The sequence below is a fragment of the Platalea leucorodia genome (assembly GCF_965183815.1).
Source record: "Platalea leucorodia genome assembly, chromosome: 8".
Lineage (NCBI taxonomy): Eukaryota > Metazoa > Chordata > Aves > Pelecaniformes > Threskiornithidae > Platalea > Platalea leucorodia.
Genome location: NC_138830.1, coordinates 53,350,097 through 53,375,270, shown reverse-complemented (window position 1 = coordinate 53,375,270; position 25,174 = coordinate 53,350,097). Strand labels below are relative to the sequence as shown.

Genomic DNA, 25,174 nt, shown 5'->3' with positions numbered 1-25,174 from the left:
GGGAATTTCTGAAACTTAATTCATTGCCTGTGGGTTTCAAATGTTTTAAAAAAGTATTTTTCATGTATTGTAATGCTTCTGAGTCATGCTTTCACTCTCTTAAGGGTATCTTAGCTTATCTTATTGTCCTGGTTTCGGCTGGGATAGGGTTAATTTTCTTCCTAGTAGCTGGTATAGTGCTGCGTTTTGGATTTAGTGTGAGAATAATGTTGACAACACACTGATGTTTTAGTTGTTGCTAAGCAGTGCTTACACCAGTCAAGGACTTTTCAGCTTCCCATGTTCTGCCTGGTGCACAAGAAGCTGGGAGGGGGCACAGCCAGGACAGCTGACCCAGCCTGGCCAAAGGGCTACTCCATACCGTATGGCATCATGCCCAGTATATAAACTGGGGGAAGTTGGCTGGGGGGCAGCGATTGCTGCTCGGGGACGGGCTGGGCATCGATCAGTGAGCAACTGCATTGTGCATCACTTGTTTTATATATTTCTTTATCATTATTATTTTCTCTTCTGCTGCTGTTCTACTTAAACTGTCTTTATCTCAACCCACAGGCTTTACTTTTTTTTTTTCCAATTCTCTCCCCCATCCCACTGGGCGGGGAGGGTGAGCAAGCGGCTGTGCGGTGCTTAGTTGCCAAGTGGGGTTAAACCACATAATTTCTGACCCTCCGTTCCCAGGGCTATACTGCTCACATAGTTTCCCCCCCCCCCCCCCCTCCTTCCTTGGGAAGGTCTTACATGCTGTTCTAGAAATTTGTAATTAGGTAGTGCTCTGTTTTTATGTTTGTCTTCACTGACAGAGAGGGCTTGATTCCCTCCTCAATTCTTACTTTCAATGTTGAGAATCAAGAATTTCATGTGCTTCTGAAGGTCAGGACAATTGGTGCTCAATTCTAATCTCACTGACATCGATCCGACCTATGTGTTTTGCTTGGTTTAATGGGTATGTAAGAACAGTAACGACAAAGCACATGGGATGTCAAAAGGAGGAAAATACATCTTTGTAAGACTGAACCACGAGCAGTATGTATGTTTAGCTTCGTTCATGAATAGTCCTGGTGCACTTCAGAGGACTTTGGGCTCATGACTGGGTTTTTTTGCTACAGGTCCCAAAGGGCACACTACTTTCAGGGCTGTCCCCTCAAATTACACAATCAAATTTGTGCGGTTTCCTGCACTTACTTCAGAGCAGATACCAGCAGGCCTGGCCTGGGCTTCCTGGAACTGTGAAGTAACCTCCGCACCCTCACCGCTCAGCTGCTCAAGCTGACAGCCAGCAGGCTCCCAGGAGCCCAAACCTGCTGACCTCCTAAGATCATGGGGACAAACCTTTTTGGATGCCACCGGTCTTAAAACAGCACTATCGCTGATGCCACCTGAACTCTTGTCAGGGCCTCGGGCTCATCCTGACGCCTGGCCTAGCGCACGTTCACCTCAGGCCCCTCCCTCGGGCGCAGGCAGGCTGCGAGGAAGAGCAGTGGGCAGGGGAAAAATGGGAGCGACAGGTGAGATAAACACAGGAGCCCACGGGTTGTACAGTAAAGCCTAACGGAAAGTGCACTCAGGGAAAAAAAACTCCGAGCGGTGACGAAGGGGCGGTAGCGCCCGTGGGCGCGGCCGCCCTGAGGCGGCCCGGTGACCCGTTCAGCTGCGCTCCACGCTCAAGATGTCGGCTGACAGCACCCCAACCCGCCACACTCTTCTCGCTTTCGATTGGCGAGGAGGGCTGGCAGTCTGTGGTGCCAGCCAATCAGCCCGCCCGCTGCGGCCCCGGAGGCGGCGCCGCGGCCTGGCCCTGGTGGAGGGTGTTGTCCGGCTGTCGCAAGAGGCGAGGCGCGGAATGAGCCGCCTGGGCCCCTGCCTGCGCCCGCGGCCCCTCCTGCGTGGGCCCTGGGCGGCGCCGCGGGGGCTGCGTCGCGTCTCGGTGGCGGCCGGTCTGCGCCGGGGCCCGGCGGGCTCCAGCACCGCCTCTGTGGCGGGCATGGAGGAGCTGCTGAGTCGCTCGGTCCCGCCGCTGCCGCCCTACGAGACCAAGGAGAAGGCGCCGCCTCCGGCGGAGCTGCGCAGCGCGGAGTTCGTGCGGTACTACCGCGCCCTGCAGGCCGGGCCGCCCCGCGCCGAGCTCCTCACCCGCTTGGCCCGCGACTTCGGCGTGGACCACGGCCGGGTGGCAGAGTTCAGCGCCAAGGTGCTGCAGGCCCGGGAGCAGCAGAGGGAGCTGGGGTCCCTGCTGCAGGCCGAGGACCGGCTCCGCTATTACCTCAACCCCCAGTACCGGGGTCTCTTCCAGCACCTGGGCCGCCTCGAGGGTGGTCTGCGCTTCCTAGTGGAGCTGAGGGGCGACCTGGTGGAGGGGCTGGCGACCAAGGCGGTGGATGGGCCTCATGTCAAGGTGAGGGCTGGGCTGGGGGTGGGTGGCTGTGAAAGGGAGTCAGGGGAGATGTGGTTTGGGGCTTCCTACTCATGGTGCTACTCGTGGAGCCTCCACGTTGGGCTGAAGAGCGTGCCGTGAACCCGGTTCCCAGTTGGGGTCTCCATGGTGTGACATGAGCAAAGCCCCTTCCCACAGGCTGTGGCGCCAGGGGGAGATGATTCTGCTGACATGGCTCAGGAAGGGAGCGGCCCATGGCGGGAAGCAGCAGGCTGTCCGAAGTGCAGTGGCAGTGGGAGGCTCTGCGGGCTGTGAAGGGCTGGCGTTAGGGCAGTGAGGGATCATGACATAATGCAGCTGATGCTGGGGCTGCCAAGCTGCGTCAGGAGCTCACTGCAGGAGTGATGTGTAGTGGCATGACTCCTGAGTCCGATATAGGGCCAAAAGTGATACAGCAGCCCTGTTGTGCTGCTGATGAAGAATATCAACAAGAGAAAGGAGTTGTCATGACTTAGCTCAGTACCATATAGAAAATAGGTGGGGTGGAACATCCCCACTGGTTACATGGTGGAGTGAGGTGACATGGGTGTGGAGAAAGGAATGATGTAGCAGATGGGAGCGGCAGGAGGTGACAGGACTTCCTGGAAGGCAAAGAAGAAAGACAGCAAGTTGGTCTGATGCACTGACCATAACTTGTTTGTCGATATTCAGATACAAATTAAGTTTGACAAGAAGAGGACATTTTTTTATGTCAGTCCTGTCAGTTAACCACAGTCATAACTGAAGTAGCAACAGCATTGGTAAGATTCCACATCCAGTTGGATCATCTTGAGTAAAAACAGACTGAATTTGCAAAATTAGTAGGATAGAAGTGTGTAAAACAGCTGAATGTACATGTGTCAAATAATACAGTATGTTCAGAAACATACTAAAGCCATTTGAAAGTAGGAAAATATTGTCTACAAAGCTAAAGCTTCAATAAAAGGGCTGTCATAAGCGTTCTGTTATGTCTTCCTAAAATATTTTTTGAAATGTTTGGGTTCATCGTATAACTGGGCTTAGTTCTGCATATCTGTTCTTGTAGTCTTTTTTGTGCTTGTTGATGAGTTTTGTTTTTCAAATGTGATATATTCTAAAAATGAGAGTTGGTGATAAATAGCACATAAGCCAGGAAAGATTAAGCTAGAACTGGTTTGCATTGGTTTTTGTTTGTGACTGTATGGGCTGTAAAAACTTATCGTGGATACTGTTTCTTTTCAGTTTGGAGTTTCATTTGGGTCATTCTCATCTGTTTTCCACAGCAACCAAGACCTAGAACTATGTGCTATTTCAGTGTTGTTGCTAGCGTGCCTGGGAGAGGTGTTACGTCTTGCCTCTTGCTCGGCCTTTCAAATCTATTTGCTTGTATTGCAAGTAAGCATCAGAATAACTGTGAGCACCCAAGGGAGCACCCAACCCGCAGGAAGTCTTGATAATCTCTGCAATGGAGCTGATTACTAGCTGGTGCAAGCGGTTTGCGAGGAAGTGGTGTGAGGGCACGTGTATTTAATTTGATACCTTAAGCCGTAGGTGTGAGATACTGTATTACCTGTTCTGAGGCTAAATGTCAAGAACAGACAAAACTATGTGGCAGAATATTGAGGCTATGGATTGGGGGGGGGGGGATTGTTAGAGGTTTTTTCTTTTTATTAAAGAATTTGAGTCTTGAGCAGAGAACTGTTCTCGTCATACAACATGTATTTGGGGATCTTGTAGGTGACAATTTCAGAGTGGTTCTTTGCTGGTTTCCCCAATTGCAGGAAAGAGACAAAAAAAAGTAGAGAAAAGCTCTGGAACTTGGGGTGGATGTCAGGATTCACTATTACATATGATGAGTTCTTGTCTACCTGAATTTCTTAAGGTATTATTTTAAAACAAGAAGATGCAAATTACCTGATGATTGTTTCTCCATTGGTTTCGCTGTTCCTGAATCATTAACAAAATAGATGATGCACTGCAAACTGGTGCAGTATTGTCTTCAGTTACTCCCAAGTATACACGTCTTCATAACGCCCTCAGTTGTCTTTTGTAAATCCCCTCTTGAGTTGAATTGATATTTAAGGTAAATGAAGAAATGCAATTGCCTAACTTACTCTGATTTTATGTACTGTGTGACACGTGCCTAGCTGCACTGTGCTCCAAAATGTGTCTCACTATTAGACTTGTAAAGATTCTGAGCACTGAAGTCACTGAACTATTTTAGTAGTGTCCATTAAATCAGGAGTCATAGTGCCCTAGCTGTCAGGATGTAAGGCACATTGGGTTGAAAAAGCTGACTTATAAGAAATTGAGAAGAATGGTAACTACCTTACTGGAAAAATTGCATAGATCTTGAACATAAACCCTGAACAATGCACTGGACATACATAAAATGATGGATTGTGCAAAGAGAAGGAACGTGCTGTAAATAAGGTTTAGTTTATATTTAAGTTAGTAGTTAGAAGGCAGAATCATCACGTAGAGCATGACAGAAAAATTATAGGTATCCTGAGTGACAAGCTGTTATGACATAGTAAATGTCTTTCTATGGTTGTGTAAAAGATGATGAATACTCTTGACACAGGTTTCTTGATAATCAGATGGCAAAAATTTAGTGGTAAACTGTATTTTCAAAGCTATACAGCCTTTTTTTCCAGAGTCCACCAAAAATACATACAGGACATATGGTGAAGAGAAATTTTTCTTCGTAATCTGTTCCAGAGGGGGCTTTTCTTTTCTGTTAAATATATGAATCAATTATTAGTGCCGTAAGCCTCATGCGTAATGTGAAGATGAGCATTTCAGAAAAACAGTACTGGCACGTAATACGTGGCTTGAAAAGTTAAATTACAGTAAAGCTGGACCTAACTCTTTTTCATGGTGCTGTTTGAATTTTTTTCCCTCTCTCTCTTATGTTCTTTTCATGTGTTCTGTTTCTTCCTTCCACCAAAGGACACGCATGTTTTCCCCTGTCTTTATAAATGAGTTGATTTTCTGATGAGCCCTTGCAATGCACAGAGTGAAATTTGCTGAAAACCTGTTTCCTGAGTGTAGTTCTTCCTCTTACTGTTCAGGACCCTCTCACCTGCAGCACTTCTTTTTCTGTGCCAGCATTTTCCTCTCGAGATTTTTTTATATTTTCCTTGCTTACTCAGTTTCAGCATTTGAAATATGGACTCTGGTGAAAAATTCACAACGTTATTATTTCAGGTAGCAAATCATTCAGCTATTGCTTTTACAATATTCCTCATCTTTCCATGTGATTTAGAAAAAGTCAGTGGAAGGTTCAAGTTGCTGGCAAAGGATAATGAAAAAGATAGCATTTTTGTCAAATTGATTTATAAATAAACCTGCTTCCATAATTAAGCAGTAGTTGGAGTGTATCTGTAATCTTGTTCTTGTTTTGGTCTGCTAGAAAAAAAGAAATACCATAATTGTTTTGGGTATTTTTCCCCTCATAGCAACTGCTCCTAAACACAGCAAGGACCTGAAGTTCGTATAATCGGGGAAAACAGTTTTAAATTTTAGTAGAGGAACTGGAAATGGTAGAACAGGCTTTAAGGGAGAATATTTTGTGTGTAGGCTGTACATGGCTTTTTGGCGAGGGGAAATATTTGTGGTGATAGATGTCTTACCTACATACATCCACAGAAGGATGTATTTATTTCACCCAGTTGCACTGCCTTGAAAGAACTGTGCTCTCATTGATGAGGATTCATCAATGGATTAGAGTAAGTGTTCACTCAGGTGAAACAGTGGCTATCTGGAGAATCTGAATATTGAAACAGTTTGCTTTAGAGATCTAAGAAGCCCTTAACTAGAGAAACAAATGAAAGTTAAAAGTTTTTCTGTAAAAAAGTGTTTGGTATTTACCTATCAAAAGTCCTGTATAGCCATTTCATTATTGCAGATTTGATTTAAATTCTAACATACATAAAGACAAATGTGCAACAAGAATTTTATATCTTCTGTGTATTTGTTTTCTGCACTGACAACGAAATGTGGAAATAAAATTAAATGGATCTTCTTGATGCTGGAGGAAAATTACGGAATGCATTATATGGCATACTGGGATTTTGTTTTTGCCCAAACTGTCTAAAATTTTAGACAGTCCTTAGTTTTTACTTTGCAGTTTGAAAGACCTATTAAAACAAGGATTATCCACTGCTGTGTTGTAAATATAAAGTGTTTTTCTATTTCCTCAAAACGTCTCAACACAGAAGCAGCTTGGACTGTTAGATATTGGTTGATGAAGCATTTCTATTTTGTGTTTGTTCAATAGATTACAGTAAAATAACATATACAGGTGATTAAGTAACTTCAGAATGCTCGTGCACACTTTACTCATTGTCTAAATGAGAAAAATGGGGGGAAAAAAGGGAATTTTTTTTTTTTTTACGAACAAGACATCAAACAGTATAAAACACAAGAGCCAGGGAAGTTTTCAGCACTACCGTTACCACTGCAGTAATTACTGTCAGCAATAAAAAAGCAGATCAGTCCCCTTTTATTTGTGTCACACTATTGAATCCAGTTTTGCTGATGCGTATATTTTTCAGTATCTCACCAGGGGTATTCTGTGTGTATATTTTGAAGCTAATTTGTAAAAAAACCCAAAGACACCTTTAAACACTTGGCAATATCAGAGTAGGTCTGTAAGTCGGTATGCCCAAATGAAGCATATCAGGTTAAAAACTTCAAACATTCCAAAGCCATGGAAAAACTTGACTCTTGTGAGGCTGGCAGAATACTTCTCTTGTAGCCCTGTCAGATATCTAACCAGCAGCTAACAATAACTGAGCCAGCTGTTTGATACACATGGAGTGTTAGTTACTGCTGTTTCATGTTATGTTTATCTGTAAATATCTGCATATGAATTTTCATTGTAAGGGGTATTTTATTTTTTAGTAGTTTGAGAGGGAAATGGAAATAGTTCCCTCATCAGAGAGGCAGTTTTTCTTAATAAAAAAATTAATTTAAGTTTTTCATAAGTGTTCCCATTTGTTGCCCAACAAATAGGGACCCGATGTGAAGATCAAAAAGCCTGTAATTTGCTGTCTTGTAGCAAGAATGCGGAATGAAAAAAAAAAAATCACAGTTTATTATACTCAACTAATAGAAACTGAAGTATAGCTGGTAATTTTAAATACTAATCTCTGGATGTCTTGTTGCTCAAATTTAAAACTGGGATGCTGAATAATGAATGCGTGCTTTTTTTTTCTTTTTAATGAAATTTTGGAAATGTCATTTTATGACTAGAAAGGCCTCTGAAATGAAAATAAGAATTTACTTACCACTAAATTTACAAAATAAGAGAACCTAACTTGAGACTGTCATTGTTGGAGTCAAGCCTTTCAGAAACTTAGCGTATACTATGGTATTAAACACAACTCAGAATTTTGCTAAGGTGACTTGAATTAAACACAGTTTTGGATAGTATAAAGTGTTTTATGTCTTTCTACACTAAGAAATTTTGTCAACATACACAGTTGCAGTTGGACTAGGCGATTGTTGTAGGTCCCTTCCAACTGGAACTATTCATTCTTTGGCCTGCATGCTGCCCTGTCGTTTTATAAAGCATTACTATTTACAACTGACGGATTATTTGAATTGCATTGTAATTCCCCATAAACAATATTCCTTTCTTCCAAAATCAGATCTACTTCACTTTCTTCTTTGGTTACAATTGCATTGCTTTTATACAGCTGTGTCTTGGACCTGAAGTAGCTCTATAATGCAATCTGCATCTTGAAAAGTAGCCTTCAGTTCAGTTGGGCATCATTATGGCCCATTGTATGGAGCACGTTTGCTAAACCTGTAGGTGCTTCAAAGAAGCGAAATGCATCTGATTCTATGTTTTCCGTTTTTACCAGTTTCCATATAGCATAACTGGCTTTCTCCCAAGTCACTCGTTGCCATCTGAGCCATGTTACTGCCAATAGATGCAGAGCAGTGTGTTCAAAATAATGACTAGCCGGAGTGCAGCCATCAGCAGTTTTGCCTCCTAGCTGCTAGACTGCAGCTTGAAATGGTGTTCCAGAAAGCAGATGGATGACAAGAGAGCCATAGGAATCTGTTAGCTTGACCCCAGATCTGACAACTCTAGCTTGTTTTTCTGGCTTACAAGGTGCCCTTACAAAAGAAAACAAAACAAACAATCCTGAAGTACCTGGACACTTTCACTATACCAAGGGATACTTGACCAAAATGATTTATGGTTGTTTTCTAAAAACTTCAGAGCTGTGCAGAAGCAAGGATTCGCAAGGGAAGTACCTTAAAGCCAGAATAAACAAAATAATCAGAATATACTTGTTTAGGACACTTACACCGCTACAGTTTGAGAGGAAGAATGTATTGAGAAAAAAAAAAAAAAAAAAGAAAGACAAATCTGTGTATGAGAGAGTAATTCAGCTTTTCCCCATAAAACTGTTGCTGATGCAAGCCTTGTTGAGATGGTTGATATAGTAGCCATTTCTGCGTAAACAAAGATAGATGCCAAACAAAAGCCTATGTATTTCACTGTCAGAACTTAGTAAGTGTAGGAGTAGGTAGGAAAAAGGGAAACTGAAGGAAAATTTGACTCTGCACTGCAGATATGGAAAAGAGTCAGGATTTGTTAGGAATTTAACTTGCAAACTCCATGACTGTGGTCATTACCATCAACTTTGCTCTAGGAGGTTTTATGGGAGGAGTTAATTTAATTATAAGTTTGGGTGGATTGGTGTAGATTGACATATCTGGTAACAGTTGGCTGCAAGCATAGTCAGGGTTTGAATATTATAATTTTTCCAGTATGTTGAATTAAAGAATAAAACTGTCCTTTTTTCAGTCTTGGAATACTTGCAGCAGTTACTTTGGCCAACAGGAACCTTCTTCGATGTGTGCCTCTTGACAAGTGCCTCTGCAACTTTCATCATTGTTAGGTTACAATAGGAAATATTTTTGCTTTTTTATCAAAGTCCTGAGACTACATCTCAGCTTTGGAAAGATGTTTTAAGTAGTAAGTGTTTTCCGGATAGATTTATATTTTTTTTTCTGTTGTTTTGCTTAAATGTAGCAAGGTAAAGTACATTGGAGCATAATGTTTGTCTGGTTTATGTACAGCAGTGGCTATTTAATAAAGGTCTGAATAGAAGGTGTAGAGTTTTTGTTTTTGAATAAATCATTATTAAGTTAGTTTCAGGTAAGCCTACGTTTCTGATCAGGCTGTTGGTAAGTTGGTGTTGGTATCACACTGTGTCCTGTACACAAAGCAAATATAAGAAAGAAAAATAAGTTCTAGAATCTCTTTAAGGGATATTCATGTTGTGCTGAGTTCAAGAATACTTTCTAAACTCAAAGAATTTTAGACAGGAAAATCTTTAATAATATAGGCAGCAGGAAATTAGTAGGGAATATAAAATTCATTATTATGATGAATGTTTCTGAAAGTATTTGATATTACAGTTGGCTTTAATTCTGTATCATACTGTTCCAAATCTGTTGTGATTTTTGAGTTCTGTAGTCTTATGCTGCTGCTTCTGTTGTTCTTGCTCAAAAATGTTCATACTTATAGGGAAGAAAAATTCTGTAAAACCTATGGTTTTATCTGCATCCTGTTCAACGACACTTGTTTTCTAATTTATCATCGTGAGTGGGCATGTGCAGCTCCTGTGTTGAGTTGTACAGTCCATGCTAAAGTCCAAACAGAAGCATTTTTGTAGTTTACTGATGCCTATTTTGCCTGTACATGTTCCAGTCACCCCCAGTAGATATGTTATGTGCCTTGGAGATCTGTCAAAAGTAAGTTCCATGTGTTAAACATGGTGCAGAATGTGCAGGAGTAAATAGCTATTCTGTATCTTTCTCATAAAGAGCAATGGAAAAAATGTTATAAAGTAGACATGACTAATAAAATATCATAAGGGACTGGAAAATTTTAATTTGGCGAGTTACTTTCTTATATTAATAAGCTAGTAGTAATGGTCTTCCTAAGGCACGAACTGCTCAATACGCAGAAGAGATCTGGATGTAGAAAATTACAGTGAAATTCAAGTCCTTATTTTCATCAAATTTCCCATTTTTTTTTTCATGGTATTTAAACCTGAGCACCTGTGCAACTGCGGCCTTAGTGTCACGACTGCTCAAATACTTCTAGTTGTTGTCTGCTTTTCATCTACATTGTTTTGCATTATCTTCCATTTCCCTGTCTGCAGTTCACTATAGACAGTGTCTGTAAACATTTTCATTGTTTTAGTCCTGTGTGAGGAAAGCTGAACTATTATGTGGTTAATCTTCTCAAACAGATGCATTAGTTTCCTTGAACGTCCCAGTGTTGTAGTTTGAAATAATCAAGGTTAGCTTTACTCACATTTATATGTTCTACCTAGCATATTTAGCAGATAAGTTCATCTGTCTTCTATTTGCAGGAAATGAATGGAGTTCTAAAGAACATGCTTTCAGAGTGGTTCTCGACAGGATTCCTAAACTTGGAACGCGTCACTTGGCAATCACCTTGTGAAGTACTTCAGAAAATTAGCGAGTAAGTGCTAAAAGTTGCTAACGCTCGTTGATGAAAAGGCGATGAAATGCTTGTGACTGCACAGATCCACTATTTTCAAGATACTGCTTTTCAATAATGAACCATAGGCAAAGTATAATTAAGGAGTAGTTGCATTTAACACACTAGAGAGCACACTTTAAAAACGGAATTAAGTAAATGGTAAAGGGGATCATTTGTCCCATAATTTGATCCTTTAGCTCACATACTGCACTTTTAGACTGCTGTCTTTTCTCCCAGCTTTCTCAGTTATTCTTCCCACATTCCCAGAGGTGCTGCTGTTACATTTCCTGCAAACCTAGCTGCTTGCAGCACGGCCTTCTCGTGCTCCCTTCCCCCCACAGGTGCTGCTGCCGCTGCCACCTCCATCACCACTGCCACCTTCTTCTCCCCTCAGTCTACACCAGCAGCGTTGGTGGAGAATCAGTGTTTAAATCTGATACAGCATTGGGTGCCCAACGCTCAAGAGCACGTTTTACTTCTAATGTAGTAAGGCTCCCCTTCCTGGCTGGAACTGGTGAGGTGCACAGAATTACTTGTAAACTGTATCTGAAGAGAGCACCTTGTTTTTTGTGAACATTCCTTAAAATCTACAACATTTATTTCTGAATTTCTGTCAAATATTGAAAGTTGTAGTGATGAAGTTGAAGATGGCTGAATCAAAGTTACGTGGTGTGGCATTTTGTCATATAAAAAGCTTGAAGAAAAATGAATCTCTGAAGAGTTCTGAAAGTACGTGACTTAAATGTTGATGAAGCAAAGAAAAGAGATCTTATACAAGTTAAATTTTCAAAATAAAAATAATTAGTAATATTTTACTTAATCTTCAAGGTATTTTGGCAAACACACTCGACTTTCAATATGTAATAGAGAAAAGAATGTTTTGAATGATTGGTTGAAGACATGGCTGTGGGAGTGCTAACAGACTACTTTGTAGCTTAGGAAAACTAATTCCTTAGAGGCTTAGAAAACTAATTCCTTAGAGGCGTGTTCAGACTCCTTCAGTGACTTAGTCGTCTCAATCAGATATCCTATACTGAACAGAAAGTGCAAGTGAAATCTCGGATGTGTAATAAGCATATCCCAAAGAAAACTAGAGAGAGTGGGTGGGTATGCAATATGGCTTTACAATCTACTTTGTCACAGTTTGCTGATGAATTTTACTTTTTTCACTTACAGCCTGATTCTCCTTTTTTGATTGGAGAGTTTTGTCACTGACATCAATGGGAAAACTAGCTTGTAGGGTTGGCAGCTGACCTCTGTTTTTAAATGAAAAATATAATTTTACTTTTTTTTTATTTTCTCATTGAGTTCTGAAGCTGTGCATCCTGTTAGAAACTGGGTTGATATGAAGCGTCGAGTTGGGTCATATAGAAGATGCTACTTTTTTTCTCACTGTGCAATCCCAGGAGAACCATTGATAGTCTTGCACGTTGCACTAACCAGTGATATCTCCAGCAGCATCCAGGTACAGTCACTGATGCATTTAGTACACAGCAAGGTGCTCAAATTGCAATGTACTTCTTTTAAAATCTGTAATTCCTTATAATTTGGGAATATTTGGTTTTGTTTCATTTTTTGAAGAGATGAGAGAACTGGCACTTAAGTACAGAGGTATTCTGTGCATCTCCTGTATTATGTAAGTTGAAATTTTGGGGTTTTGCTCCCAGTGCAAGTCCCAAGTGCAAGAAGAATAAGAAGAGATAAGAAATATATAAGAAAAGATAGCAAATGAGATTAAAACTTCAAAATGGTTATGATTACTTCTGAAAATTTTAAACCACATTACAATTACTTCCTGCACGTGCTAATGGATAAGCAGCTCTTCTTTCTACTTTTTGATTAGATTTTTGTTGTTTCTCACAGAGGGTAATGAATAAAACAGTGGGGAAAAGTGTTAACACATTTGAAAGTTAAAAAGAAAGGCCCCCTCCCCCATAATGATGATAATAACAACTGCTCTTAACTTTTTTTTTATTTTATTCCTATTTTCCCAGGCCATAGTGAAAGAAGTTCTGCCTTTAGAAACAGAAGATACAGACAAAATTACAACAGCAATTTTCTACTCAATCAGTTTGACTCAGCAGGGACTGCAAGGTGTGGAACTTGGGACTTACCTCATCAAACGGGTTGTAAAAGAGCTGCAGGTAGGTGTGGCAGCCTGTACTTAAGATGCTGTTTGGCCAACGTGCTCCCCTTACGTTGCTGGTTTAGTTTCCGTTTTGTATCATTGCTAAAGACAAGGAGCTGCTAGGTGTTCCCCTTTGCTTGGAGCTTCTTACCAGATCAACCTTTGAAGATGTGTAAAGAGTTGGAAGAACATTTTCTGCTGTTGGTTAATGTCTGCCAGGTGTAGACACTGTTACGTAGTTGACATGTACTGCATGAATTACTTGTGTTTGCCTAATCATGTGCATAGGTTACTTAAAAGTCAAATTAGTACATTTCTATTGAAGGTAGCTTTCATACAGCTGTATTTTGCAATGTAGTGTATTCTGTGATTCGCTATGGTCTCTCAGCTGAGTGGCTGGGGCATTGCTAGTACATGCTAAGAGGCTCCCTTCCAGGCGCCTGATCAACATTTTCTCTCTTCAGTGTACCTGACTCTTCCTTTTTCAAAATCTTACGCCTGATCCAGTAACAAAAATAGTTCTTGTACATTAATTAATTTGTTTTCTTGTTTGTTATATTGAATTGCCACTGGTGATATATGCAGTTTGCATGCTTGCCTTGAATATGCCTATTAAAAAAAAAGAAAAGAAGAGAGATTTCTTTGCCCAGGCATTTCTTGCAATATAGTAAAGAAGATGTCTTTAACATTTGAAAGTCACAGGAATCAGTTACTTTATGCAAGTCAGTTCTATGAATTTGTATAATATCATTGCATGCTATGGGATTATTGTTAATAGTTTTAGGACTTCTTCTTGTAGAACCTTCTTCCAAACAACTGGAGAAAGGAATGAAAATTCATTAATTTATATACAGAGTGGTGTGAAAGAGACAGTCACATTTCTGTGTTGAGTACATTATTTTATTTAATAGTCTTTACTACTTAAATTATTAACAAAGCTACCACTCAAAAGTAATGATCACTACTTGTGTTTATATTCATTGTTCCAACATCTGGATTAGTAATGATGTCTGGAAAATTGTCTGTGATTTAGAACTTCATTTCTACTTGAAATAACTTGGAATTGGATGCAGCAAATTTCTACTACTACAAGATGATTGATTAGTCAACTACTGAATCAGAGCTGGCTGTCCTGAAGTTTTTTATTTTATTTTATTTTTAATTGGCATTTTGGCTGAATTTTGTTGCTTCTTGCTTTTAGAATGGCTTTTAGATTAATTGTCTAAAGTGCAGTAGTCCAGGTATAATTATGTTGTGCCATCTGTCTGATCTTGACTGAGGGGAAATTGCAATAAATTCATGCAGTTAGCTGCTTTCACCTCTGAAAAATAATTTCTGGATAATTGAGTTGCTCTCATAAAATAACCCTATTGACAACATACTTGCCCATCACTAAATTGCTTACAACACTAGAAAAGTTATGAGTGAGTTATAAAGGAAAATAGCCATACCATACTTAGATAAGCTATGTGCAAGTTCTAAAATTTGATGTGTCCAACAGAAGAATGTGTTTCTTTTTTATACTTATGGCAAAGTTTCTACATGTCAATGTTGTGAAATCCAGCCCTTCTTCAGTGTTCATCAAATACATGATGAATGGGAAACTCTTTGGCTGAGATGCCTTTAAATACATTCTAATCATAAAATTATTGCCTCAAGCTTAAATAACTTAATTCATATTGAAAGCTAAGTGCTTTCCATACAATGCCAACTTTTCTCCGTACTTAAATTTCATACACTGCTTTAAGATTTTATGAAAAATGTGCTGTTATTAGTAAGGTTTTATATGGCAAATGGGCCATGTACTTTGTTGACTATGCAGTTGTAGTAAAACTTCACCTGCCTATTTCTATTTATACAACAACCTCCATGTATTGTCTCTGCGCCACTCCTTTTCTTGATTATAAACCTTGTTGGGGTACCACTGTAGGGCTAAAAAACAGATGAAGGATAATCCAGGAGTGTTTATCCTTCATGGTTGTGGTTCTCTAATAGTTTTTTGTCCACTCTTTGATGATGTTAATATTTTTTTCTTTTCTCTTCTTCCCACTTTCTTCTCACTCCTTCATGCTTTCTTCCTCTTCATTCCAACGTATTGTTCTTGAACTTGTCTTGAATTCTGCGAGAACCATCTCCCATTACATGTTTTACATCTGTGAAGTGACCCTAAATCATCATACTGTTGTTATCAGAATTATTTGATGCACTTCTGTAACGCCTAGTCATTCGGCTTTCGTTGTAAATGTTGTGACTCCCATCCCAGTGGACTTCACCTTTCAGTGGAGAGAAGCCCTGTGTATTTCAGCTTCAAAACACTTACACTGTGAAATTTCTGCAAAGTTAGATTGTTCAGGGTAAAGGCAGGGCATATGAGGAGTAATACTCTTTGCAGCCTGTTTCACCTGTCTCCCAAAATTCTGCAAGTCCTACTTCAGTGCATTAATTGCACACACGTGCTCTCTTTCTCTCTGGTCAGGTGTAAGCAAAGGACTTTCCAAGGTTGTCTGTGTTCAGGTTGGACATAATTCTTTGGAGCAGCGTTATAGTCACTTACTTTAAAAGGGACAAATGGTGTAGCAGTAGTGTTGAGTTGACTTGGTGACAGCAGCTGAAACAATATAGCCTCAGAAAAAAAATCTTGGGTCAAAAATTACATCTCATTAAGCAAGCTTCCAGCAGCCTTTGTAAAAATAGATAGTTGAGGTCTCTGATAGGAAGAGGATTTTTTATATAACCTTTGCATGGCTTTGCAATAAACAAATCTTTATTTAAAGTGCTGCTAGATCGCCAGGTGTTCCAGGTTCCATAAATTGAGACTCTCTTAATTTAACTGATAATAAAATGCTTTGGGAAGAGGAGACTGTTTGAAGAGGTTGAGGATTTTGTTTTTCATTATATTTGAATCATTGATGATTATAACTTGCCATTTGTTTGAGTTAACTTTTGTGGACATCTGTTTGATCTGCAGAATGTTATTTGATTCATATTTTCCGAAGGCACTGCTAACTCTTAAGGGATTTTTTACTAGAAGATAAAAAAAGTTTTATCTGACTTTGCCTTAACTTAACCTGCTCTGACACTTCTACTTGTAAGTGCCATTGTAACCTCAAAACTGAATTCTCAGCTGTCATTCTTCATAAGGAAAGCTCCAAATTGGACCTGTCATGAGTGTGTATCATTAGATCAGAAAAAGACATGCACTAAGTTAGAAATATGCTAATAGCCACTCTTTTTTTCCACCATTGAAGCCTTTATTTGGCAAGATTTTTAAAAACTGTACTGAAACATTGATCTAGCAGGTATCTACACCGTAAAGTTATGTCTATAAATTCAGTTGGTACCAGATTCCTTAAAAGAAAATCTCATTAATGGACAATTAAGATAGAGCTTAATTTTTCAGAAATCTTTCTGCTAATTCACCTGAACTGGTCACATACACTGCTAAACATGAACATGGGTAGGGTAGCACTTCTCACCTTCAAAGAATGTCAAGTACAGATTCCCTCATGAAAGTATTTCTTGCAAATGGGTTTTTATTAGGACCGTTAGGAAAACTGCAGCAGTAGAGGCTCTGTCGAAGATTACAACCCTCAATGTTAAGCACTGTTAGTTTGAGGCACTGCATAGAAGTTAATGGCCCCTGCTTTTGAGTCTTTCCCTAATTTAAGCAGATGGAGGACATATGAAGTTGAGTCACAGAAATGGGTCCTCAGTTTCATCTCTTTATATGTGCACAGTTAGCAGCTTGAATCCTTAATATCTGCCTAGACATGATTTGGCATTTGCCACAGGTATTGTAATATAATTGGGTAAAGGGGAGGGATATAACGGAGATCAGAGTAGCACCTTAGGAATGTAGCTTGTGTCGCATGCGAAGGGCATCCTGGGAGAAAATATGCTGCTCTAAATAGGAGATTTTTCTTTTTTTTTGGTGGTTGCTTGACAGAAGTTTGCTACACAAATAATTTAGAAGGGTTTTATAAACAGGCTTCTATTGTTATCTGAGCATCTCCTGTTTGGATTGTTTTTGGACAAGCAGTGGGATGAATTCATTAGTCCACTGATACCACTTTCGTCCCAGTTCTCCCTGTACAAATCTGAGAATAGGCTACCTATGCGTTCTGTGCAGTGTCTTGGTTATATTAATGTATATAAAGCAGGGAGCAGACAACAGAAATAATCTCCTGTATTTCTTAAATTTAAGCCTGTATTGTTCCCAGAAACGAATTGGATTTTGAAACAATTTCAGACAACTAGTAAGAAAACAAACCCCAAATTGGGTGCTGGAAAACAAGCAGGCAGATGCATTTCTAGCAAGCTGATAGGTGCTGGTGAACGCGTAGACAGATTTCTCATTAGACAGACATTTAATTCAGAATGCGTTTATAGCCACTCTAAATGGTCTGTAGCTCCGCAGAAGGTACATCATAGCAATTCAGTCTGCAGATGACAGACACAGATAACTGTGGTGAAGCCTTTGAGAAAACTGCTTAGAATTTTATAGCCTGTGGCATTTGGGGGAGAAAACTGATAGCTACTATGTGACTCAATAGAATGCTTAACAATTGTCGGCAGATTTTAGCTTTCTGGTTGGACTGTTGATAATTGCTACCTTAATTTGATCTAGGTGACCTGGGGAGATCATAATTTCCAAAACAGGCTTTGCTTTCATTGATGAAAAATGTGACCTTGGACTACAGCTTTCAGAGTGCAAGATAGTTTCAGATGAGATATGGATAACGGGAGAAATCTGCGCTCTTCTGCAATGAAAAAAGAAAAAAACCTAAAAGACAACCAAAACCAGAAATCTACCCCAAAACAAAACGAGCAGCTGTTTCTTAATGATGTGTGGGTTTCTGACAAGAAAATAAACATTAATGGATCTCCACCAATAGCCTTAGAAACTAGCACATCAATTTAGCCACAACATAAATGTACATGCTTCGCTGCATCTATTTATTTTTCTACAAGAAATGGCTGCCTCAGATAAGCTCCTAAACTCAAGCATTTATCAGATGTGTAGTAATCTGTACTGTAGCTTCAAAATGGGGTCACTTTCCTATGTCTTATCTGTCCTAAGAAGTAAAAAATATGCACAATTTCCCATTTTGTATTTATTAGTAGAGTAGGAGCTACTAACTTCCTGATAAATATTTTGGGTTGGGCTTGGTAAACGGGTCACTCCTGAAAGTGAAGGATAAACAAAGAGCAGCCAACATCACAAGGAAGCAAAATGTCAGTTACTTCATTAGGAACTTCGCAGTGGCTATTATTAACACACAAATTTGGGAAGAAATCGTCCATTCTCACCATTGCCCTTGTGGATAGGGCATAGGTACCCTCTCGGCTTTGCAAGCTGGGAGATGAGATTGGAATTGTTGCCCTGTGGAAGCAATGGGCATGGCTCAGCTCCTGTGTGAAAAGCCCTGTTTGTTAGCTCTGTTCAGTAGCAAAATAGTATTTTCAAACACTGTGCTTTCTTAACAGAGGTGGTGCAGAAGACTTCCAGGCTTGGCTTTGTGGTAAGCAGCCATTTCTCTTGGTCCAATCAGTTTTTCCTTTTACCTGAAAGAAGAGTTTCTGCTTCTCAAATTTCAGTGTTACCTTCCTTCTTCCCCTCTCAGGTTTTAACCCCAAACATCTGTGGAGAATTCATGAAAGAGACCTAAGCAATACATTCTCAAAGGCACTATCTTTTGTAGGATGAGTAATAGAGTTAGAAAAAAAGGAAAACCTTTAAGGAATGTAATCCCATCTTCGGGTCAAAAAGAAACACATCTGGTATTCCTTGAATCTCTACCTAGAGGAAAATAACCTCTAACAACCTTTTTCTTATTCTTTTTTTTTTTCTTCTTTTTCAGCCCAACTGCACAATAGTAACATCTGTACTCCCTCTAGCAGCACATCTAGGATTTCTCATTGATAGGTCATTAATTTGAAAACTTTTACCGATTTATCCCTGTCTCTTGTGTTCTCTGTGATATGGACTAAAGATGAACTTTAAAGCACGACAGGGAATGAAGACATAGAAGAATGAAACCCCATTTTGAAATCCAGTGTCTTTTGGGGGGGGGCTTGCTGCTGCTTAAGGATGCTGACAGGAAAAAGGTACTTCTCATTATAGATTACAGGTTTGTGTTTCTGTACCTTAAGGTTCATTTGCAGGTCTATCACATCCGAGACAGTTGCTGAGTTGTCATCCATCATTATTGTGTGGACAGGCAGAAGGGTCCTGGGTCATTGAGTCTTGAGAAGGGAGTTGTGGCCCTCTCTTCTGGGCAGAAATGCATCTAGCTGCAGTAAGAGCTGACATGCTAAAGGTCAAATTACTTGACAGCGGACTGTCTCAGCAGCTAAGCTACGGCTGGTCACAGTAGAGTCACCACTGGTCAGCTTTCAGCGCGCCGATGGAGAAATGAAGGTAGCAAGTGATGCTGCTCGTTACCATCTTGACAGAACTGAAAGCTTTCAGCTTTTTCTCCAGGAACAAATAGCTTTAAGTTATTTTTCCAGTAGCCTTTAAAAATTAACTTTTGTGCCATCTTTCTCCCTCCTCCTTCTCCAGGAGGTCTGCACCTTTGTGCTAGCAGTGTTGTCTTTGGTGGGAGCTGGTGTTCAATCCAGGAGAGTGTAGCTGACAAGGGGGCACTGCAGCTTAGCTCTGCTCTACCATACTAATTAAGATCCTGCTGCTTTAAAGAAAAGTGGATTCCAGATGTGATGGTTAGGGATACTGCTTGATTCAGAAACTGTACAAGGAGGTGGATGAAAGGTGATCAGAGGAAGATTTAGTGAGTGCATTTGATTCTGTATTCAAATTTTATAAAGTTATTTTGAATTGATTTGTGGATAGATAGTCTTTATACCCATGGGGAAGTATTTAGTGTGGGGTTGGGAAGGGAAAGATTTTTGAACTGTAGGCAGTTGCTTTGTTCTGTTCTCATTTTTTCCCTTTTTCTGCTCCCAGACATATATATATATTTTACTGTTGTCATTGCTATCTTTTTCAAAAGCAGAGGGGATACTTTTCTAAAAAGGCTGAACTATCTACTCCAAGACACACTCCTTTACTTAAAATGTATTTTCTGTATCCATGCCTCTTGTAGCCATGGTCCGCAGTAAGAGCAGAACCCTAATAAGCTATTTTGTTTTATAAATGCTGTATTCTCTAAAATGGTACAAAGACCTATCAGCAGAAATTGCCTTCCACAGACATCTCTTTACATCAATTTCCAAATAATGTTTTTTTTCTTTTATAAAATGCATATGTGATGAAACCCGATAGTTTTATTTCACAGATCTTGTTACAGACTTATGCTTCAGAATTACTCTTAAAAATAAAATATCATCATGTCCTTTAATGGAGACTTGAAAAAGTCACAGGAGATCAGCGCTTTACTAGTATTGCATTATCTGACCATGGCAGCTAGAGCAGTTGAGAATATGACACAGTCAGGATCTCCTGCTCTCTCTGATTACATAAATGGTTGTTTTGTTCAGTAAGCTACAGAAATGAGTGTGTTTATGAAATAATTTGCTTTTTGCTTTATCCAGTTTTCCAAGGAGATGAAATGGGGTGTTTCTTTGTAACTTGGTCTGCCTTTCTTGTTCCTGTCTGGTCCCAAAAGAAGTCATCTTTGACTTGTGTATCTGCGTAATAGTTAAATAACTTCCAATAAGAGGAGCAAGTGAGGTTATTCAGTTTATGCAGTTATAAGTCACAAAACTGAAGAGGTGGTAGATCTGAGCTGACTGGTGTATCGTAGTGCCAGAAGCCAGCAGAACAGCAGTAAACTATTTGGGAAGCTCTGTGTGGGAAGGAAGAAGATGTTGTAAATAACCAGCTGAACAGTATTCCGGTTACTGAAGCTATTAGGAGCGGCGCTTGGCTCCAGTCTGTAACGGAGGTATGCCAGGTTCCCCGACTTCTGCATCCTCGTGAAACAGAACGCAGATGGCAGCGTTGTGTGGAGCACAGCGGTACCTGAGGATGCAACAGCGCAGGTGCCACGCAAACAACCGAGCAGCATGCGTTCCATAAACGTGTGCTAGTGTAAGGTAGTATCTGAGTGATGATGACTTTTTAATGGTTATCTCAGTAATACTCAAAGTAGAAAAAATGCATTTTGTAGTCATTTAAAGACAATTTTCTGTTGTCATTAAGATGCTTCTGTAATGTTGATAAATGTCTTGGTTCTTACCACTTCTTCCTATATGAACAATAATTAAAACAACGCTGTGGTTGTTTCAGTTCAGCTCCGTCTTCCCTCTGTTCCTTGCCCCTCCTACTCCTTCAGCAGGGTTGGCTGATGTAATTATTGTTAATTCCAAGTGACAGTGAGTTTAACAGCCTTCTCTATCCTTCACATTGCTGTGCCCCAAAACTAACACACAGTTTTCCTTACGTATATTTTGCTTTACGTGATTACACAGTTAACAGTTTTTACTCATAAATTAGTAGGAAAAGAAGTTTTATTTTATTAAAACAGGTATTAAACAGTGTGATTAATTTTTTTACTGCAAGTATATATTTCTTATCTTGCTATTTTATCAATGTAGCTTATAGTTTGGGAATAGCATGAAAATTAGCTGGCCTGTATAAAGAACCTCTTTCAAAACTTCAGGAAATACTTCTTTCCATTAAAATCTAGAAATCGCACCTCTCCTGATTTTACAATAGACTGAAATAATAAACTGCCCTTAATTTTAAAAAAGGCAGTTACATATGAAAAATAAATGATATTTAAAAGGTTTTGAAAACTCGTATGTTTATTTTTTTTTAAATCTTATTCATCTGATTAACTTCTTTATGGCATGTGACTGTATTTGTTTATTTCTGCCTATAAAATGATATACCAGAACGTAGTGTTGGTAAGTACTGCATAAGTACTTTTATATAGATTGTGTGTGTGGACTGTAATTTAGTCACTGTTAAAATTTTTGTCACTCTCCAAGTGCTTTCTAGTCACTAACCTGTTACTGGCAGGGTGATTTTTTTTTTTTTTTTTTTTTTTTCTCTGTGTATCAGTTAATTCTCAGAATCCCTAGTCTTTGCTTGACATCAAGTGAAGGCTATCAGCTGTTCTTTCACTCAAACTTCTTATTGTCAATCATGACAAAACTCATGAATTTTTCTTCTCTTCTTTTGTCTGCAGAAAGAACTTCCTCAGATAAAAGCTTTTTCTACTCTTTCACCTATCCCAGGATTCACAAAATGGCTTATTGGTCTCCTCTCCTCACAAACAAAGGAACTGGAAAGAAATGAACTTTTTACAGAATCAGAATGGCAAGAAATCTCTGAGATCACAGGAGACCCTACTATTGAAACACTAAAGAAACTCTTAAATAACAATGAGTGGGTGAGATCAGAAAAATTAGTTAAAGTGCTCCATTCACCATTTATGAGACTCTGTGCCTGGTATTTGTATGGAGAGAAACATCGTGGCTACGCTCTTAATCCAGTAGCAAATTTTCATCTTCAGAATGGCTCTGTGATGTGGCGGATAAACTGGATGGCGGACACAAGCCCTCGGGGCATTGCTGCGTCTTGTGGCATGATGGTAAACTACCGATATTTCCTAGAGGACACAGCCAGTAATAGTGCAGCATACCTGGGGACTAAACAAATTAAAGCCTCAGAGCAGGTTCTTTCCTTGGTGTCTCAGTTCCAGCAAAATAGCAAGCTTTAATTAAATATTATTAAAACTAAGAACAAGTGTTCCTCACCTATAAAGAGCTGTAATATTTTGCAGTGTCTATATTTAAATGGGAATGTCTGTTATAAAACAAATTTACTCAGCACAGCAGGCTGCCAAGTTATCTGGATTATCAGTTGTCTTGCTTACATTGCCATATATTCAAAACCTGATTTGCTGTGATTGAGTCACTGTAAGTTCTAGACATCTGTTACGTACAAACGGGTTGGAGGTGTGTATTAAAGGGTGAGTAAAATTCTCTCCATCAGTTACAACTCAGTGGTAATCTAAATGGAAAATACTTGATCCGTACCATTATTCTGTTGATAATAAACCTGTATAAACCACATCTTTGAAAGGAGCTGCACTTACTTGTCGTAATACTACCATAGAGAGTTCAGTACCAAAGTACCTGGAAAGACATACTGAATGAAGGTAAATTTTTGGTGAAATATATTAGCAAAACAGTAACCAATAATTTTATTTCAATAATATCTGTCTTTTTCTCCCTCAAAAACTCTCATGTAAAACCTCTTGGCATTTTCCTTTTTCAAACCCACTAAAAATCTCACTGAATCCTTGCTTTGCTGGAGCATGGAAAAGCCTTGCATTAATATTGTTGAAAAATCAGGATCTCTCAGTGCAGCAGGTATGTAGTATTGTATTTGCACTTTTGTCTACTAAAATATAATGAGCAAGAAGGAAGTGTTCAAATAGGAGAGGGGAATAAGAGAGACTGGTACTTAGGGATCAGTTGAGAAGTTTCCAAATACGTATCTTATACTTTGGCTCTGGTAATTTTTTAAGTTGATAAAGAGCTTTTTTAATAAAGAGGTAGGTGTGACCTGTAAACCAATAAACTTTCTCAATAAATCATGTCTTGTGTATTTCAGCATGTACCTGCCTTCACTTAACAGCCCTCCTTGATAACAGTAGCACCACAGCGGAAGGACCATCTTAACAGAATTTCATACTGTTTTGTAATTTCCAGTTTATTCCGTGTCTGGTCAAATTTCAGTTTTCAAGAAAAGAATTATACAGAGGAATTGAAAGTGATAGAGTTCCTGCTCATGTATGAAAACAGAAGTGAAGAAAGCTGTAAGTGTCCAGTTAGCCTTTCTCTTAGAATGAAATTACATGATTGGATACACTTTTTTCATATTCATTATTAGAAAAAAATCGCATCCTCCAAGCTGGTAACCTGTTATGGGAAACCATTATACCTCTCTTCCAAGCAGAGAAGAGCTTGACTTAACTTCTATTCATGGTAGGTTTTGCAACACTGATCGTTAAAGGAGAGCGTATGTTCACTGCCTGTGACTCCCTTGAGAGCAAAGACATTTTTATACAGCAGCTGGTCATTAGTGGCGGTGATGCCACATTAGCAGTTGCCCAGACGTTCAGTGATGGCAGAGTTTTCTTTTTCATTATGTTTTTAAGAATAGTTCCAAAAAAGTCAACAGCTTTCTCATACATCAATGGGTTAAATTAATTTATTGATTTTGATCAGATATGATTTAAAAAAAAAAAAAAAAAATCCTATCATCCCCTTGCAAGGAAGATGTGTCCAGCAATTTTCCAGTTGCCAAAGCCACTAAAGAAAAGTTGAGTTCCCCTTGAATTGTGATGGTGGCGTTCTGGTGCCTATACCAGGGGCGATACGGTATAAGCCAAAATATAAGTTGGGGTTTTGTTTTTTGCCTTTTTTTTTTTTTTTTTTCTTTTTGCACCTTCTCTGAATAGCTTGCTGAATGTGCACGAGGGAACACTGTAAAAGTATAAAGAAATCGGAAGATTATTTGATTATACTTTCTTTATTCTCAACTGGGGAGCTAAGGACTAAGGATTGAACACTCAAAGCATTGGAAACTTCTAGTGAGAGACTTTGAACACGCAACTCTATCCTGGCCAACCTGATAGTCAGTTTTTGCTTTTGGATCAGTAGTTACGGTAAGTAGTCTGCACAACCACATGTACGTGTAGTCTTTATAGTACTTCATGTGGAAGGTTTTAACATTAAAGTCTGTGGTTCACCCTGAAGAAATGCTGAAAGTTGATCACAGGTATTGAACAAGTGCATGTCCAGAGGAGACTTCAGGCTGGAAAAGAGACAGGGGTTGAAGGCAGCTGGATGATTGGAGTCAAATGTATATAATCTTGGATTAATTAAGATATGTCTTCTCCTGGCACGGCATTACTACATGAAGAACCTGATTGCCACTTATGTTCCAAACCCCACATTTTTAAGGCATGATGATAATTTTGTTGAAGTTCCATCTGAAGTTTGCCGTGCAAGTTTTAGACCTGGAACGTGAACGTTGGGGAGTACACAGTGTGTGCGTGTGTATATATATTTAGCACTCTGTGTGAAAAGCTTAGTAAAAACTAGCTATCTACAGTTTAGAATATCAGACCTGTGT

At 39.4% G+C, this 25,174-nt stretch overlaps 1 protein-coding gene across 2 annotated transcripts; it reads left to right on the top strand.

The window, feature by feature from the left end:
* Positions 1–1,840: 1,840 nt before the first annotated feature.
* Positions 1,841–23,710, top strand: MLYCD (malonyl-CoA decarboxylase; the record flags this gene model as incomplete). Of its 2 annotated transcripts, XM_082319302.1 has the most annotated exons (6): positions 1,906–2,392; positions 10,798–10,910; positions 12,240–12,396; positions 12,926–13,075; positions 22,215–22,619; positions 23,648–23,710. In XM_082319302.1, the coding sequence occupies 6 exons, from the start codon at positions 1,982–1,984 to the stop codon at positions 23,666–23,668; spliced, it is 1,257 nt and encodes a 418-aa protein (XP_082175428.1). In that variant the 3' UTR covers positions 23,669–23,710. The 2 variants fall into 2 exon arrangements, with proteins under 2 accessions (XP_082175427.1, XP_082175428.1); XM_082319301.1 differs by lacking the exon at positions 23,648–23,710 and having other exon boundaries at positions 1,841–2,392; positions 22,215–23,630.
* Positions 23,711–25,174: the final 1,464 nt, after the last annotated feature.